Source organism: Triticum urartu, chromosome 5A, assembly GCF_056163025.1.
Source record: "Triticum urartu cultivar PI428250 chromosome 5A, HENAU_Tu73, whole genome shotgun sequence".
Taxonomy (NCBI): Eukaryota; Viridiplantae; Streptophyta; class Magnoliopsida; order Poales; family Poaceae; genus Triticum; species Triticum urartu.
The window spans coordinates 21066643-21083767 of record NC_141877.1 but is presented as its reverse complement, the minus strand read 5'-3'; the positions used below and the strand labels follow the sequence as shown (position 1 = coordinate 21083767).

Genomic DNA, 17125 nt, shown 5'->3' with positions numbered 1-17125 from the left:
ACTTTTCGTGGAGGCACGGATTTGCTTCCGCGAGAGGCACAATCATGCATTTTTCAGAAAGGGAAAAAACATGCTCCTAGTTTGGTTTCTTCTTCCTTTTTTTTCAACTAGTTTTTGAAGATCTCGACGCGAGAAATCCAACGATGAAAAACGTTCGAGATTTGGACGCACGGTTTTAGAGACAAAACGTTTTGAATAAATAGAAAGAAAAAGAAAAACTCTCAGATTGCGCCAAGTGGCGTAACCTGAAGAGGTGAGAGTGAACTTTACAAGAAGTGCTCCTTAATACTCCCTCCGTAATTACTTATTGCAGGTATAGATGTATCTAGATGTATTTTAGTTTTAGATACATTCATTTCTGCGATGAGTAATTTGAAACGGAGGGAGTATTTCTGGTTTCTTCTATCTTCAACCTACGAGCCTGTGGTAATACTGGTCGGGGAGAGGCAGCCCAACATAACTGTTGTGGATCCTCTTCTCAAAAGAAAAAAAAACTGTTGTGGGTTTCCAAGGAGACGGCCCCGAAGTGCCCGGGGCAAGCAACACAGAGGAGCCCAAAGCCAGCCCAAACGCAAGGAGCTGGACGCCGGCGGCCGCGAGCTCTGCTTTCTTCCCCGCCGCCGACTGCCACAGCACGAGAGCAAAGGAGGCTTCTTCGAATCTCCTGCGGCCACACTGGCTGCTGCTCGAACGCAGTCCGCCGCGCTCTTCCTCTCTGACTGGCCGTGTGGGGAACGGCGCCCGTCGCCGGCGACGGCGCCATGTACAGCCATGGTGCCGCTGCTGCATGAATGACACTGTGAGCTCTTGAGAAACTGGAGCTTGCATCTCTGCCACAGGTGTGCTTGAGTTCGATTGATTTGTTCCCTTCTTTTCTGTTAGATTTCGAGTTCATTATTCGATTCGGTGGAACTGTATCTTCATTCCAGATAGGGGAATAATGTAACTGCAACTGTTCCAGACGCAAGTTGTTTAGCAGGTGAAAATTTTAGCTTGTGATCACATCTGTGGCAGTAAATTTTACAGAGTGGTGAAATTGCACTTGTATTCAACTTCAACGGTAAATTATTTACAGCTTACTGTAAGTTGTTTGCAGGTGAAAATTTTAGCTAGTGGTCACATCTGTGGCCGTCGTTTTCACAACTTTAGCTAGTGATCATCTCTCACTGGTGACAAAATCGTGGTTGGCCATCGTTATCGTGAGTTAAGGTGGTAGGTAGTACACATTCCAGGCCACCAAAAAGTATATATATATGCCATGGATATTCCAAATTTGACATGTTAGTATGTTGTTGGCTGCTACACAATTCATTAATGTCTGTCTATGAGCGTCGACCCGTTAATTAGCCTGACGGCGGCTCCCATGTCCCGACCGCATCATCACATCATAGTACAAACAACAACCTGACGGCCACCCAAGAAACAAACCAACCACCTTGGAAGTAACACCCACCCTGGTGCTCGCTTCTTCAAACTTGAACAAATCGCCCGGCCTCCGAGCAAGAACACAAGAACAACACGGTCGGTTTCCTTGGCACAACAGGCCAGCAACCCACGCACATTTCTTTTCCGTTTCCGGGTCCTCTCTTATCATTTAAAATTCTCACCCAAACGAGAAATAACATACTGCTAAACAATGGCATGCCGTCTCTTAATCACTTGCTTTCTTTTTTTGGCTAGGAGTAATAAGTTGCTTTCTTTGGAATGCCATTGTTTAGAAGTAGTTCAATACTGCAATCTTATCCTATTCGATTTGCCAAACGTGCACGGCCTTCTTCGTACTAAATACAGGATATATTGCTGCTGCGAGGAATAGGCAAGGTCAAGGAGATCTAGTATATATATGCAGTATGACAATGCTAACAACCGCCCCTCACCTCTTCCCCCAACAACTCCAGCTCTATATCTCTATCTCTCTAGCCAATAATTGATTGTTCGGTTGGTTGGTGCTATCCTTTTCTGTTCCTCTTCTCCGCTTTCTCTATAGCTTTCAGATGGGGGCAGCAGCAGCAGCACTGGTTCTAGTCATGGCTGGCCTCTTGGGTGCTGCAACTGCCAATGTAAGATTCCAGCAAGAACTGTGATGAAATTAATCTACCCCTCATCAGGTCACCATGATTTCTGCTAAAATTGAGCTTTGGGGTCGATTTGAATTCAGATAGGCGACAAGTGCTCGACGAGTGCGGACTGTGGCGCGGGGCAGTGGTGCTTCGACTGCGAGCCGGAGCTCGCCGGCTCCCACTGCGTCCGCTCCGCCGCCACCAACCCCTTCCAACTTGTTGTAAGAGCTTGCTTAATTCTTCCAGTTGTTTGTCTCTTCTTCTTTTTCTTTCCTGTGTCAGAGAAGGAACAAGAACAAATTTTGAGTTCCTGTATTCCTCTTTCCACAAATTCTTGGTTGGCCAGATCTGTTTCTGTAACAAACAGAATGCGGTTAATGAGATGAGTAGATTGTAGTTCGTCCGACAGCAAAGATTCTCTTGTTCAGTCTGTGCTGACAAAACGAGGGATTTTATTAGGATACTTCCATAATTATGTTTATTATATGTAACCCTGGCAGCTGTATATTGGCATCACATTCTCAACATGCATAGAGATCTCAGTAAGATATGACAGGGCTTTATGGCCTAATTTTCTCCCAAAATCCAGTAACTTTAATACTTCCCAAAAATACCCAGTTAGGATTATTGGACTTGTTTAGACTCAGTACCCAAGAAAATCATGATGAAAATAGCTTCTCTTCATAGTCCTAATGATTCATCCTCAATTTGCTTTGCTTCTGGTTTGTTCTTCAGAATAACTCGTTGCCATTCAACAAGTATGCCTATCTCACGACGCACAATTCATTCGCGATTGTTGGGGAACCGTCGCACACCGGAATTCCACGCATCACCTTCGACAACCAGGAGGATACAGTCACTGATCAGTTGAATGTAGCTTCTGCGTCATCTGATAAGATTCTTCTGTTGTTCTACATGTCCTACCTTACGAGCATTAATTCTCTTCACAATTGCAATGTTCTACAGAATGGTGTCCGCGCGCTAATGCTCGACACATATGACTTCAAAGGAGATGTATGGTTGTGCCATTCCAGTGGAGGCAAATGCAACGATTTTACTGCATTTGTGAGTACATACTACTGAATATGATTTCCTCCCTCATCTCTATATAGAGTTTCAGAATAGTGTCTGTAAATAATATTATTACTTGATTGTAGGAACCAGCACTGGACACATTCAAGGAAATTGAGGCATTTCTTTCTGCCAACCCATCTGAAATCGTTACGTTGATCCTGGAAGACTATGTTAACGCGCCAAATGGCCTGACGAACGTGTTCAATGCCTCTGGCCTGCAAAAGTACTGGTTTCCGGTGTCGAAAATGCCGCAGAATGGTCAGGACTGGCCTCTTGTTAGCGATATGGTCACAAGCAACCAGCGTCTCCTTGTGTTCACCTCTGCCAGATCGAAGCAAGACACAGAAGGAATCGCGTACCAGTGGAATTTCATGGTTGAGAACAATTGTGAGACACTACTTCCTCCATATGAAACATTCTGCTGCAGTTCTTAATTATCTTAACTATTGTTGCTCTGAAATTGATTGATTTCACTGTGTTGAAGATGGCGACGATGGAATGGATGCCGGCAAGTGCTCGAACCGGGCGGAGTCTGCACCGCTCAACGACAAGACCAAGTCACTGGTCCTCATGAACTACTTCCCGTCTGTCCCAGTGAAGCTGACTGCATGTTTGCAGCACAACAAGGGCCTCACTGACATGGCTAGTACATGCTACAGCGCAGCCGGAAATCGATGGGCTAATTTCATCGCAGTCGACTACTACAAGGTATATAGTTATATGTATATACATAAACTTTAGGGTCAAATACTTGTGTGTTCCACGAGATGACAACTGCAGATATTAATCTCAAAAAAATAACATGAAGACTTCTAAAACAGTAAAACCTATGATCTATGTTGTTACACAAATTTAGTGATGTTTGCGCATATTTTGTGAAATGAACTAAATTCAGAGAAGTGAGGGAGGGGGCGTGTTCCTGGCCACCGATCTGCTCAACGGCATGCTCCTGTGCGGATGCCAGGACGTCAAGGCTTGCCAGGTGAGTGTGGATATAATTTCTTCTGCCTTTGTTGTACATATATGCCTCTTGATATCTTTGTTATGTGAATCATGACATGACCTTTTTTTGTGGTGTTGCCTTTTGTAGCGAGGATCTAGTGTAGTATGCTCTGCCTGAATCCGGGAAAACTAGGACATGTAGCAACTGCACATACATAGAACAAGGTATGTATGGCACCAGGATAGGACTTCTACTTTCTCTAGTTTTTGCTGGAACTTCTCGGGTGGTTTTCGGATCCTTATTCTTTTTGACCGACGTTAAACTTTCTGAAATTGATGCAGGGAAGAATTGGAGATGCATGGTATGATGATTTAGTGTCAAGATGAGACAAGACATACTCTCTTTTTATTTTGGCTTGAAAGACATACTTAGGATCCAGATTTCCCAAAACCGAAAGTTGAAAATGACGGGTTTCGGCAATGGAAAAAAGGTGAAGATGTTGGATAGTGCATTACAACAGTGAGCATGATTCATCAATATGCTGTACTCTCGGAGACATTGTAGTTCTGCCTGGTGGAATGTTTGGCATACATTGATTACACATCAAGAGTTATTGCTATAAATGAATTATTAATGGTTTATTGTTATGGCTATTTTGAATATTTTTTGTCATACATTTACTGTGTTTTGCAAATTTGCTCACATTATTGGCTAATGCATGTGCATTGCATTGGGAGGGACGGCAAAATGGCAGAGAAACAGGAGCTCGGTTTGCTCCACGGTGGAAAGTCAGTTGTAAAAGTAAGCATAGAAGTGTGGACATAGGTCAAAGTAATACTCCCTCCGTTCCAAACTATAAGATGTTTTGGATATTTCAATATGGACTGCATATGTAGACTAAGACATACTAAAACATGTCTATATACATCTAATTCATAGAAAAGTTAGAACATCATATATTTCAGAACAGAGGGAGTATCATCGAAGCAATTTGTAAGAGAAGAAAATATCAAACAACCTGTCTCTTCAGATATTAATTCTGTGCAGTTGAAACATATGTAGGCGCATTGACTATGTTGTCGGTTAACTGCAGAACTTTTCAAAAACAAAAAGGCAGTAGGATGATTAGTTGATCAAATTAAGTCTTGATGCTCACTCACAGCAAAAATATATGTGAAATAGTCCTGTGAAAGGAAAGCAAATGAATCGGATACATGTAGGTATCTTGATTAGATGAGACACGGCGAAGATCCCCTTCCTTGTTTGCTTGATATATCTGCTATCTTTTGTGCTCACACTGAAACGACAGATTAGTTAAAACTATGACCCAAAGCAAAGTTTACCTTCATTTTTTTTCTTTCATTTTCTTCTGTCTTTTCTTCGGCTTTCTTCCCCTTTTTTTGTTTCTTTTTCCTACTCGATTTGCTTTGTTTCTTTTCTTTTCTTTTTTTAATGCATGTCTACATTTGTATACGTATATACACTGGGACATTTTTTTATATATGATTAATAAATTTCAAATACAAGATAACCATTTTTTTCAAATAGATGATTATATGTCTATTTTTATCATACACATTGTGCATTTTCCGTATACACCTAACACATTTTTATAAACATTTAACATTCTAAATACATGATTAATATATTTGAAATAAATGTTTGTGTTAATATATTTTATATTGGACAAACATTTTTTTAATGTCACAAACATTTTTGGTGAAATGCATGAACATTTTAAAAAACAAAACTGAATGGTAAGAAACGTTTCTTTTCAATTACACGGTTAGTTTCTTTTGGAACATTCTCTAAAATTTCATGTACATTTGCCTGAAGGGCGTGAACATTTTTTGAATCTCACATACATTTTTTTAGTTGTACAATTTTTCGAAAAGTTGCATGAACATATTTTTAGCATTGCATAAAAATATTAAACATGGCATAACCATATTAAATATTAATATAAATGTTAAAAGTGTATAAAAAATGTTGACCATGTATACAAAAAATGATAAAAGCGTAATAGAAAAATGTATTATATATAATATGTATAAGAAAATGAAAATCCAAGGGGAAACGAAAGGAAATCAGATGAGAAATGAGAAAGAAAGAAACAATATCGAAGAAAAATACAGAGAAAGGAAAGAAAAGAGAAAAGTTACTAAAACTCGAGCAAGAAACAAGGAAAACCGAAGAAAACAATGAATAGGAAAGAAAAGAAAAAACTCAGTAAAAACAGAGAAAGAGAAGAAGAAAACCCGGTGAAACAAGAAAAAGATTTTCTTTAAAAGAAACAGAAAGCATGTGGAAATCCGAGCCTTCTCCTTTAGTTGTTCCAGTCCTAGTAGTATAACATGGACTTGTCGACTATTTAGTCACTAGCAGCAGTACGCTATAAGCACCCCTAAAAAAAAAGCAGTACGCTATAAGCAGGAGGCCATATGATCGAATCTCATTCCATCCCTTTTCTCTCTACTCTATTCTTTTAAGTGCGCTCATGGGCCGGCCCGTCACTGTAGACGCAAAGAAGCTTTTGTCTCGCTATAAGCGAGACATAGCTCTCGCGTATACAAATGCGGCCGGAGCTCGGGACCTCCTAATCCCGGACCCCGTGCGATGGAAAACGAGGTAACGCACACCCCATCGCTCGGAACTTGGGCAGCCTAGGTGCAGGGCAGGGCTATCCTTTTTTTCATATATTTTTTTGTTTTTTACTACTTGAAAAAAGTTTGAGATTCCGAAACAAATCTTTTGAATTTCTAAAACTGTTCACAAATGCAAAACAACTAATGATCTAATGAAGAAATGAGCTTTTTTGAATTTAATGTACAATTGTGTATTTTCATGCACCAAATTTGAATTTTTATGATCATTTTTTAAAATTGATGGATACATTTTGAATTGAATAAAAAAACTTTCGTTTTATGAAAAGTTTCCAAAATGGACGAACATGTTTTTTGTGTTTGATGAATATTTTTTGAACATGACGAACACGTGGCATCCCAAGTTCTTTTTTTCAGCTTTGAAAAATATTCATGAATCCTAAACTCTATAAACGTTCCATAATTCAAAACATGTTTACAAATTTGAAACAATGTTCCTGAGTTTTAAAAAATATTAATTATTTCAGAAAATAATCACGAATTGAAAGCAAAGCTCATGATTGTGGGAAATGATCCTGGATTAAAAAAAATCTTCATGTATTTCAAAAATTGTTCTTGAATTTGAAAAAAATGTTCCTCGATTTTTTAAAATAAATATTTTAAAATTTGTTCCGTATTTCAAAAATATTCACAAGACGGGAAGGGCGGGGGGCATTGGCCCCCAGGCTTGGATCAAGTTGTGAAGGATTTCTCTCTGGGCGAGATTAGATTTGATTCTTTTAACAACCAACGACGCTCGTACGACAGTTAGTTCATACCCATTCGCAAAAATTCATGGCTCCACCCCTGATCGCGGCCATGGCCAACTAGCCCGACCATTGGATGATGCGCTCGAACAACTAGTAACAAGACCTGCCGGACGGGAGAGGAAAGAGATATTCCCCGCCATTGTCAGCTCGACTGGCGCCATACACATGGATCGGGCTCGGGTTCTCTTCTTGACAATTATCCACTCACAGGAAACACGAGACAAACATCGATGGTCGTGTTTTTTTCGGTGGTAAAAAGAGTATTATTCATGATCATAGAGTTACAGAGGCAAGAATACATTAGGACACAGGACCCTCCATGTAGCCAGACAACGGTGGCACATTCACCAAGACCCGATCGTGCCAGCCACCGCTGGCGAGCTATGCGCACATGGTCCTCCTAAATTAATTATCTCAGACAGAGACAAAATTGTCACAAGCAAACCGTGGAGAGACGTATTTTCTGCTCTGAAAAGTGAGTTAAGGTATAGTACAGAAACCATCCTCAAACTGATGTCTAAACTAAGAGGGTAAATCAGTGTGTGGAAACTTATCTAAGATGCATGGCAACTGATGAGCCTAAGAAATGGTGTTCATGGCTATCTCTAGCTGAGTACTGGTACGATACTAGTTATGACACTGCTATAAAAACGTCTCCTTTCTAGGTACATTATGGTTTTCCTCCCCCATTGATCTCCGAACTGGCAATTCCTAGACGTGAAGAAGAGGCTCATAATTTCTTGTCTGCCAAACAACAAATATTGAAATAACTGAAAGAAAATTTGCTGCAAGCCCAGAATAGAATGAAACGTTATGCATATACTAAAAGAGCCGAGAGAGTCTTTGAAGTGGAAGGTATTGTTGGAAATATGCCCTAGAGGCTATAATAAAAGGATTATTATTATATTTCCTTGTTCATGATAATTGTCTTTTATTCATGCTATAATTGTGTTATCCGAAAATCGTAATACATGTGTGAATAAATAGACACCAACATGTCCCTAGTAAGCCTCTAGTTGACTAGCTCGTTGATCAACAGATAGTCATGGTTTCCTGACTATGGACATTGGATGTCGGTGATAACGAGATCACATCATTAGGAGAATGATGTGATGGACAAGACCCAATCCTAAACATAGCACAAGATCGTATAGTTCGTTTGCTAGAGTTTTCCAATGTCAAATATCCTTTCCTTAGACCATGAGATCGTGTAACTCCCGGATACCGTAGGAGTGCTTTGGGTGTACCAAACGTCACAACGTAACTGGGTGACCATAAAGGTATACTACGGGTATCTCCGAAAGTGTCTGTTGGGTTGACACGGATCAAGACTGGGATTTGTCACTCCGTATGACGGAGAGGTATCACTGGGCCCACTCGGTAATGCATCATCATTATGAGCTCAAAGTGACCAAGAGTCTGGTCACGGGATCATGCATTATGGTACGAGTAAAGTGACTTGCCGGTAACGAGATTGAACGAGGTATTGGGATACCGACGATCGAATCTCGGGCAAGTAACATACCGATTGACGAAGGGAATTGTATACGGGGTTGCTTGAATCCTCGACATCGTGGTTCATCCGATGAGATCATCGAGGAGCATGTGGGAGCCAACATGGGTATCCAGATCCCGCTGTTGGTTATTGACCGGAGAGCGATCTCGGTCATGTCTACATGTCTCCCGAACCCGTAGGGTCTACACACTTAAGGTTCGGTGACGCCAGGGTTGTAGGGATATGTATATGCAGTAACCCGAATGTTGTTCGGAGTCCCGGATGAGATCCCGGACATCACGAGGAGTTCCGGAATGGTCCGGAGGTAAAGAATTATATATAGGAAGTGCTATTTCGGCTATCGGAACAAGTTTCGGGGTCACCGGTATTGTACCGGGACCACCGGAAGGGTCCCGGGGGTCCATCGGGTGGGGCCACCTATCCCGGAGGGCCCCATGGGCTGAAGTGGGAAGGGATCCAGCCCAAAGTGGGCTGGGGCGCCACTTCCCCTAGGGCCCATGCGCCTAGGGTGGGGGAAACCCTAAAGGGGGCGCCCCCTTGCTTGGGGGGCAAGCCCCCCACCCCTTGGCCGCCGCCCCCCTAGGAGATTGCATCTCCTAGGGCCGCCGCCCCCCTAGGCCCCCTATATATAGTGGGGGGAGGGAGGGCCTCTGACCTACGCCATTGGTGCCTTCCTCTCCCTCTCCAACACCTCCTCCTTCTCCATAGAGCTTGGCGAAGCCCTGCCGGAGTACTGCAGCTCCATCACCACCACGCCGTCGTGCTGCTGCTGGAGTCATCTTCCTCAACCTCTCCTTCCCCCTTGCTGGATCAAGAAGGAGGAGACGTTACGCTGACCGTACGTGTGTTGAACGCGGAGGTGCTGTCCGTTCGGCGCTAGGATCTCCGGTGATTTGGATCACGTCGAGTACGACTCCCTCATCCCCGTTCTTTGAACGCTTCTGCTCGCGATCTACAAGGTACGTAGATGCATCCAACCACTCGTTGCTAGATGAACTCATAGATGGATCTTGGTGAAACCATAGGAAATTTTTTTGTTTTCTACAACGTTCCCCAACAGTGGCATCATGAGCTAGGTCTATGCATAGTTCTCTATGCACCAGTAGAACACAATTTGTTGTGGGCGTTGATGTTGTCAACTTTCTTGCCGCTACTAGTCTTATTTTGCTTCAGCGGTATTGTGGGATGAAGCGGCCCGGACCAACCTTACACGTACGCTTACGTGAGACCGGTTCCACCGACTAACATGCACTAGTTGCATAAGGTGGCTGGCGGGTGTCTGTCTCTCCCACTTTAGTTGGAGCGGATTCGATGAAAAGGGTCCTTATGAAGGGTAAATAGAATTTGACACATCACGTTGTGGCTTTCACGTAGGTAAGAAAACGTTCTTGCTAGAACCCTATTGCAGCCACGTAAAACTTGCAACAACAATTAGAGGACGTCTAACTTGTTTTTGCAGCAAGTGCTTTGTGATATGATATGGCCAAAGTTGTGATGAATGATGAATGATATATATGTGATGTATGAGATGTTCATGCTATTGTAATAGGAATCACGACTTGCATATCGATGAGTACGACAACCGGCAGGAGCCATAGGAGTTGTCTTTATTTTTTGTATGACCTGCGTGTCATTGAGAAACGCCATGTAAATTACTTTACTGTATTGCTAAACGCGTTAGTCATAGTAGTAGAAGTAATAGTTGGCGAGCAACTTCATGGAGACACGATGATGGAGATCATGGTGTCATGCCGGTGACAAGATGATCATGGAGCCCCAAGATGGAGATCAAAGGAGCTATGTGATATTGGCCATATCATGTCACTTCTATTATTTGATTGCATGTGATGTTTATCATGTTTTTGCATCTTGTTTACTTAGAACGACGGTAGTAAATAAGATGATCCCTCATAATAATTTCAAGAAAGTGTTCCCCCTAATTGTGCACCGTTGCGATAGTTTCGTTGTTTCGAAGCACCACGTGATGATCGGGTGTGATAGATTCTAACGTTCACATACAACGGGTGTAAGACAGATTTACACACGCAAACACTTAGGTTGACTTGACGAGCCTAGCATGTACAGACATGGCCTCGGAACACAGAAGACCGAAAGGTCGAGCATGAGTCGTATAGAAGATACGATCAACATGAAGATGTTCACCGATGTTGACTAGTCCGTCTCACGTGATGATCGGACACGGCCTAGTTAACTCGGATCATGTTATACTTAGATGAATGGAGGGATGTCTATCTAAGTGGGAGTTCATTGAATAATTTGATTAGATGAACTTAATTATCATGAACTTAGTCTAAAATATTTACAATATGTCTTGTAGATCAAATGGCCAACGTAATCCTCAACTTCAACGCGTTCCTAGAGAAAACCAAGCTGAAAGACGATGGCAGCAACTACACGGACTGGGTCCGGAACCTGAAGATCATCCTCATAGCTGCCAAGAAAGATTATGTCCTACAAGCACCGCTAGGTGACGCACCTGTTCTCCCTGCAGAACAAGACGTTATGAACGCTTGGCAGGCACGTACCGATGACAACTCCCTCGTTCAGTGCGGCATGCTTTACAGCTTAGAGCCGGGGCTCCAAAAACGTTTTGAGAGATACGGAGCATATGAGATGTTCGAAGAGCTGAAAATGGTTTTCCAAGCTCATGCCCGGGTCAAGAGATATCAAGTCTCCGACAAGTTCTTCAGCTGTAAGATCGAGGAAAACAGTTCTGTCAGTGAGCACATACTCACTATGTCTGGGTTGCATAACCGCTTAACTCAGCTAGGAGTTAATCTCCCGGATGACGCGGTCATTGACAGAATCCTTCAGTCGCTTCCACCGAGCTACAAGAGCTTTGTGATGAACTTCAATATGCAGGGGATGGAAAAGACCATTCCTGAAGTATTTGCTATGCTGAAATCAGCAGAGGTAGAAGTCAAAAAGGAACATCAAGTGTTGATGGTGAATAAAACCACTAAGTTTAAAAAGGGCAAGGGTAAGAAGAACTTCAAGAAGGACGGCAAGGGAGTTGCGGCGCCCGGCAAGCAAGCTGCCGGGAAGAAGCCAAAGAATGGACCCAAGCCCGAGACTGAGTGTTTTTATTGCAAGGGAAGTGGTCACTGGAAGCGGAACTGCCCCAAATACTTAGCGGACAAGAAGGCCGGCATCACAAAAGGTATATGTGATATACATGTAATTAATATGTACCTTACCAGTACTCGTAGTAGCTCTTGGGTATTTGATACCGGTGCAGTTGCTCACATTTGTAACTCAAAGCAGGAGCTTCGGAATAAGCGGAGACTGGCGAAGGACGAGGTGACGATGCGCGTCGGGAATGGTTCCAAGGTCGATGTGATCGCCGTCGGCACGCTACCTCTACATTTACCTACGGGGTTAGTTTTAAACCTCAATAATTGTTATTTAGTGCCAGCTTTGAGCATGAACATTGTATCGGGATCTCGTTTAATACGAGATGGCTACTCATTTAAATCCGAGAATAATGGTTGTTCTATTTATATGAGAGATATGTTTTATGGTCATGCTCCGATGGTGAATGGTTTATTCTTAATGAATCTCGAGCGTAATGCTACACATATTCATAGTGTGAGTACCAAAAGATGTAAGGTTGATAATGATAGTCCCACATACTTGTGGCACTGCCACCTTGGTCACATAGGTGTCAAACGCATGAAGAAGCTCCATGCAGATGGACTTTTAGAGTCTCTTGATTACGAATCATTTGACACGTGCGAACCATGCCTCATGGGTAAAATGACCAAGACTCCGTTCTCAGGAACAATGGAGCGAGCAACCAACTTATTGGAAATCATACATACTGATGTGTGCGGTCCAATGAGTGTTGAGGCTCGCGGTGGCTATCATTATGTTCTCACCCTCACTGATGACTTGAGTAGATATGGGTATATCTATTTGATGAAACACAAGTCTGAGACCTTTGAAAAGTTCAAGGAATTTCAGAGTGAGGTTGAAAATCAACGTGACAGGAAAATCAAGTTCCTACGATCAGATCGTGGAGGAGAATACTTGAGTCGCGAATTTGGCACACACTTAAGAAAATGTGGAATAGTTTCACAACTCACGCCGCCTGGAACACCTCAGCGTAATGGTGTGTCCGAACGTCATAATCGCACTCTATTAAATATGGTGTGATCTATGATGTCTCTTACCGATTTACCGCTATCTTTTTGGGGCTATGCTTTAGAGACTGCCGCATTCACTTTAAATAGGGCTCCGTGAAATCCATTGAGACGACACCGTATGAATTATGGTTTGGGAAGAAACCTAAGCTGTCGTTTCTAAAAGTTTGGGGATGCGATGCTTATGTCAAGAAACTTCAACCTGAAAAGCTCGAACCCAAGTCGGAAAAATGCGTCTTCATAGGATACCCTAAAGAAACTATTGGGTATACCTTCTACCTCAGATCCGAAGGCAAGATCTTTGTTGCCAAGAATGGATCCTTTCTAGAGAAAGAGTTTCTCTCGAAAGAAGTAAGTGGGAGGAAAGTAGAACTTGATGAAGTATTACCTCTTGAACCGGAAAAAGGCGCAACTCAAGAAAATGTTCCTGAGGTGCCTGCACCGACTAGAGAGGAAGTTAATGATGATGATCAAGATACTTCTGATCAAGCTCCTACTGAAATTCGTAGGTCCACAAGGACACGTTCTGCACCAGAGTGGTACGGCAACCCTGTCTTGGAAATCATGTTGTTAGACAACGGTGAACCTTCGAACTATGAAGAAGCGATGGCAGGCCCGGATTCCGACAAATGGCTAGAAGCCATGAAATCCGAGATAGGATCCATGTATGAAAACAAAGTATGGACTTTGACTGACTTGCCCGTTGAGCGGCGAGCCATAGAAAATAAGTGGATCTTTAAGAAGATGACAGACGCGGATGGTAATGTGACCATCTATAAAGCTCGGCTTGTCGCTAAGGGTTATGGACAAGTTCAAGGGGTTGACTACGATGAGACTTTCTCACCGGTAGCGAAGCTAAAGTCCGTCCGAATCATGTTAGCAATTGCCGCATTCTACGATTATGAGATATGGCAAATGGACGTCAAAACGGCATTCCTTAATGGTTTCCTTAAGGAAGAATTGTATATGATGCAGCCGGAAGGTTTTGTCGATCCTAAGAATGCTAACAAGGTGTGCAAGCTCCAACGCTCGATTTATGGGCTGGTGCAAGCATCTCGGAGTTGGAATATTCGCTTTGATGAGATGATCAAGGCGTTTGGGTTTACGCAGACTTATGGAGAAGCCTACGTTTACAAGAAAGTGAGTGGGAGCTCTGTAGCATTTCTCATATTATATGTAGATGACATACTTTTGATGGGAAATGATATAGAACTTTTGGACAGCATTAAGGCCTACTTGAATAAGAGTTTTTCAATGAAGGACCTTGGAGACGCTGCTTATATATTAGGCATCAAGATCTATAGAGATAGATCAAGACGCCTCATAGGTCTTTCACAAAGCACATACCTTGATAAGATATTGAAGAAGTTCAATATGGATCAGTCTAAGAAGGGGCTCTTGCCTGTGTTGCAAGGTGTGAAATTGAGCTCAGCTCAATGTCCGACCACGGCAGAAGATATAGAAGAGATGAGTGTCATCCCCTATGCCTCAGTCATAGGTTTTATTATGTATGCCATGCTGTGTACCAGACCTGATGTAAACCTTGCCGTAAGTTTGATAGGAAGGTACCAAAGTAATCCCGGCAAGGAACACTGGACAGCGGTCAAGAATATCCTGAAGTACCTGAAAAGGACTAAGGAAATGTTTCTCGTTTATGGAGGTGACGAAGAGCTCATCATAAAAGGTTACGTCGACGCTAGCTTCGACACAGATCTGGATGACTCTAAGTCACAAACCGGATACGTGTATATTTTGAATGGTGGGACAGTAAGCTGGTGCAGTTGCAAGCAGAGCGTCGTGGCGGGATCTACATGTGAAGCGGAGTACATGGCAGCCTCGGAGGCAGCGCATGAAGCAATTTGGGTGAAGGAGTTCATCACCGACCTAGGAGTCATACCCAATGCGTCGGGGCCAATCAAGCTCTTCTGTGACAACACTGGAGCTATTGCACTTGCCAAGGAGCCCAGGTTTCATAAGAAGACAAGGCACATCAAGCGTCGCTTCAACTCCATTCGTGAAAATGTTCAAGATGGAGACATAGATATTTGTAAAGTACATACGGACCTGAATGTAGCAGATCCGTTGACTAAACCTCTCCCTAGAGCAAAACATGATCAACACCAGAATTCCATGGGTGTTCGATTCATCACAATGTAACTAGATTATTGACTCTAGTGCAAGTGGGAGACTGTTGGAAATATGCCCTAGAGGCAATAATAAAAGGATTATTATTATATTTCCTTGTTCATGATAATTGTCTTTTATTCATGCTATAATTGTGTTATCCGGAAATCGTAATACATGTGTGAATAAATAGACACCAACATGTCCCTAGTAAGCCTCTAGTTGACTAGCTCGTTGATCAACAGATAGCCATGGTTTCCTGACTATGGACATTGGATGTCGTTGATAACGAGATCACATCATTAGGAGAATGATGTGATGGACAAGACCCAATCCTAAACATAGCACAAGATCATATAGTTCATTTGCTAGAGTTTTCCAATGTCAAGTATCCTTTCCTTAGACCATGAGATCGTGTAACTCCCGGATACCGTAGGAGTGCTTTGGATGTACCAAACGTCACAACATAACTGGGTGACCATAAAGGTATACTACGGGTATCTCCGAAAGTGTCTGTTGGGTTGACACGGATCAAGACTGGGATTTGTCACTCCGTATGACGGAGAGGTATCACTGGGCCCACTCGGTAATGCATCATCATTATGAGCTCAAAGTGACCAAGTGTTTGGTCACGGGATCATGCATTACGGTACGAGTAAAGTGACTTGCCGGTAACGAGATTGAACGAGGTATTGGGATACCGATGATCGAATCTCGGGCAAGTAACATACCGATTGACGAAGGGAATTGTATATGGGGTTGCTTGAATCCTCGACATCGTGGTTCATCCGATGAGTTCATCGAGGAGCATGTGGGAGCCAACATGGGTATCCAGATCCCTCTGTTGGTTATTGACCGGAGAGCGATCTCGGTCATGTCTCATGTCTCCCGAACCCGTAGGGTCTACACACTTAAGGTTCGGTGACGCTAGGGTTGTAGGGATATGTATATGCAGTAACCCGAATGTTGTTCAGAGTCCCGGATGAGATCCCGGACGTCACGAGGAGTTCCGGAATGGTCCGGAGGTAAAGAATTATATATAGGAAGTGCTATTTCGGCTATCGGGACAAGTTTCGGGGTCACCGGTATTGTACCGGGACCACCGGAAGGGTCCCGGGGGTCCACCGGGTGGGGCCACCTATCCCGGAGGGCCCCATGGGCTGAAGTGGGAAGGGATCCAGCCCAAAGTGGGCTGGGGCGCCACTTCCCCTAGGGCCCATGCGCCTAGGGTGGGGGAAACCCTAAAGGGGGCGCCCCCTTGCTTGGGGGGCAAGCCCCCCACCCCTTGGCCGCCGCCCCCCCCCCTAGGAGATTGCATCTCCTAGGGCCGGCGCCCCCCCTAGGCCCCCTATATATAGTGGGGGGAGGGAGGGCCTCTAACCTACGCCATTGGTGCCTCCCTCTCCCTCTCCAACACCTCCTCCTTCTCCATAGAGCTTGGCGAAGCCCTGCCGGAGTATTGCAGCTCCATCACCACCAAGCCGTCGTGCTGCTGCTGGAGCCATCTTCGTCAACCTCTCCTTCCCCCTTGCTAGATCAAGAAGGAGGAGACGTTACGCTGACCGTACGTGTGTTGAACGCGGAGGTGCTGTCCGTTCGGCGCTAGGATCTCCGGTGATTTGGATCACGTCGAGTACGACTCCCTCATCCCCGTTCTTTGAACACTTCTGTTCGCGATCTACAAGGTACGTAGATGCATCCAACCACTCGTTGCTAGATGAACTCATAGATGGATCTTGGTGAAACCGTAGGAATTTTTTTTGTTTTCTGCAATGTTCCCCAACAGGTATGGTATAATTGGACATGACTCCTTACAGATTAGCAGCCTTTGGA

General features: G+C 43.6%; 1 protein-coding gene across 1 annotated transcript; it reads left to right on the top strand.

Moving 5' to 3' along the window:
- Window positions 1–517: 517 nt before the first annotated feature.
- Window positions 518–4737, top strand: LOC125507079 (PI-PLC X domain-containing protein At5g67130). The gene is made up of 9 exons (XM_087525331.1): window positions 518–2060; window positions 2159–2281; window positions 2796–2933; window positions 3027–3125; window positions 3218–3521; window positions 3619–3842; window positions 4030–4116; window positions 4225–4301; window positions 4419–4737. The coding sequence occupies exons 1-8, from the start codon at window positions 1995–1997 to the stop codon at window positions 4252–4254; spliced, it is 1071 nt and encodes a 356-aa protein (XP_087381457.1). The 5' UTR covers window positions 518–1994; the 3' UTR covers window positions 4255–4301; window positions 4419–4737.
- Window positions 4738–17125: the final 12388 nt, after the last annotated feature.

Coding starts and splice junctions, on each gene's coding strand:
- LOC125507079 (XM_087525331.1), top strand. CDS start 1,995: ATGGGGGCAGCAGCAGCAGCACTGGTTCTAGTCATGGCTGGCCTCTTG. Junction 3,843..4,029: donor TCGCAGTCGACTACTACAAG/GTATATAGTTAT, acceptor AACTAAATTCAG/AGAAGTGAGGGAGGGGGCGT. Junction 4,117..4,224: donor AGGACGTCAAGGCTTGCCAG/GTGAGTGTGGAT, acceptor TGCCTTTTGTAG/CGAGGATCTAGTGTAGTATG.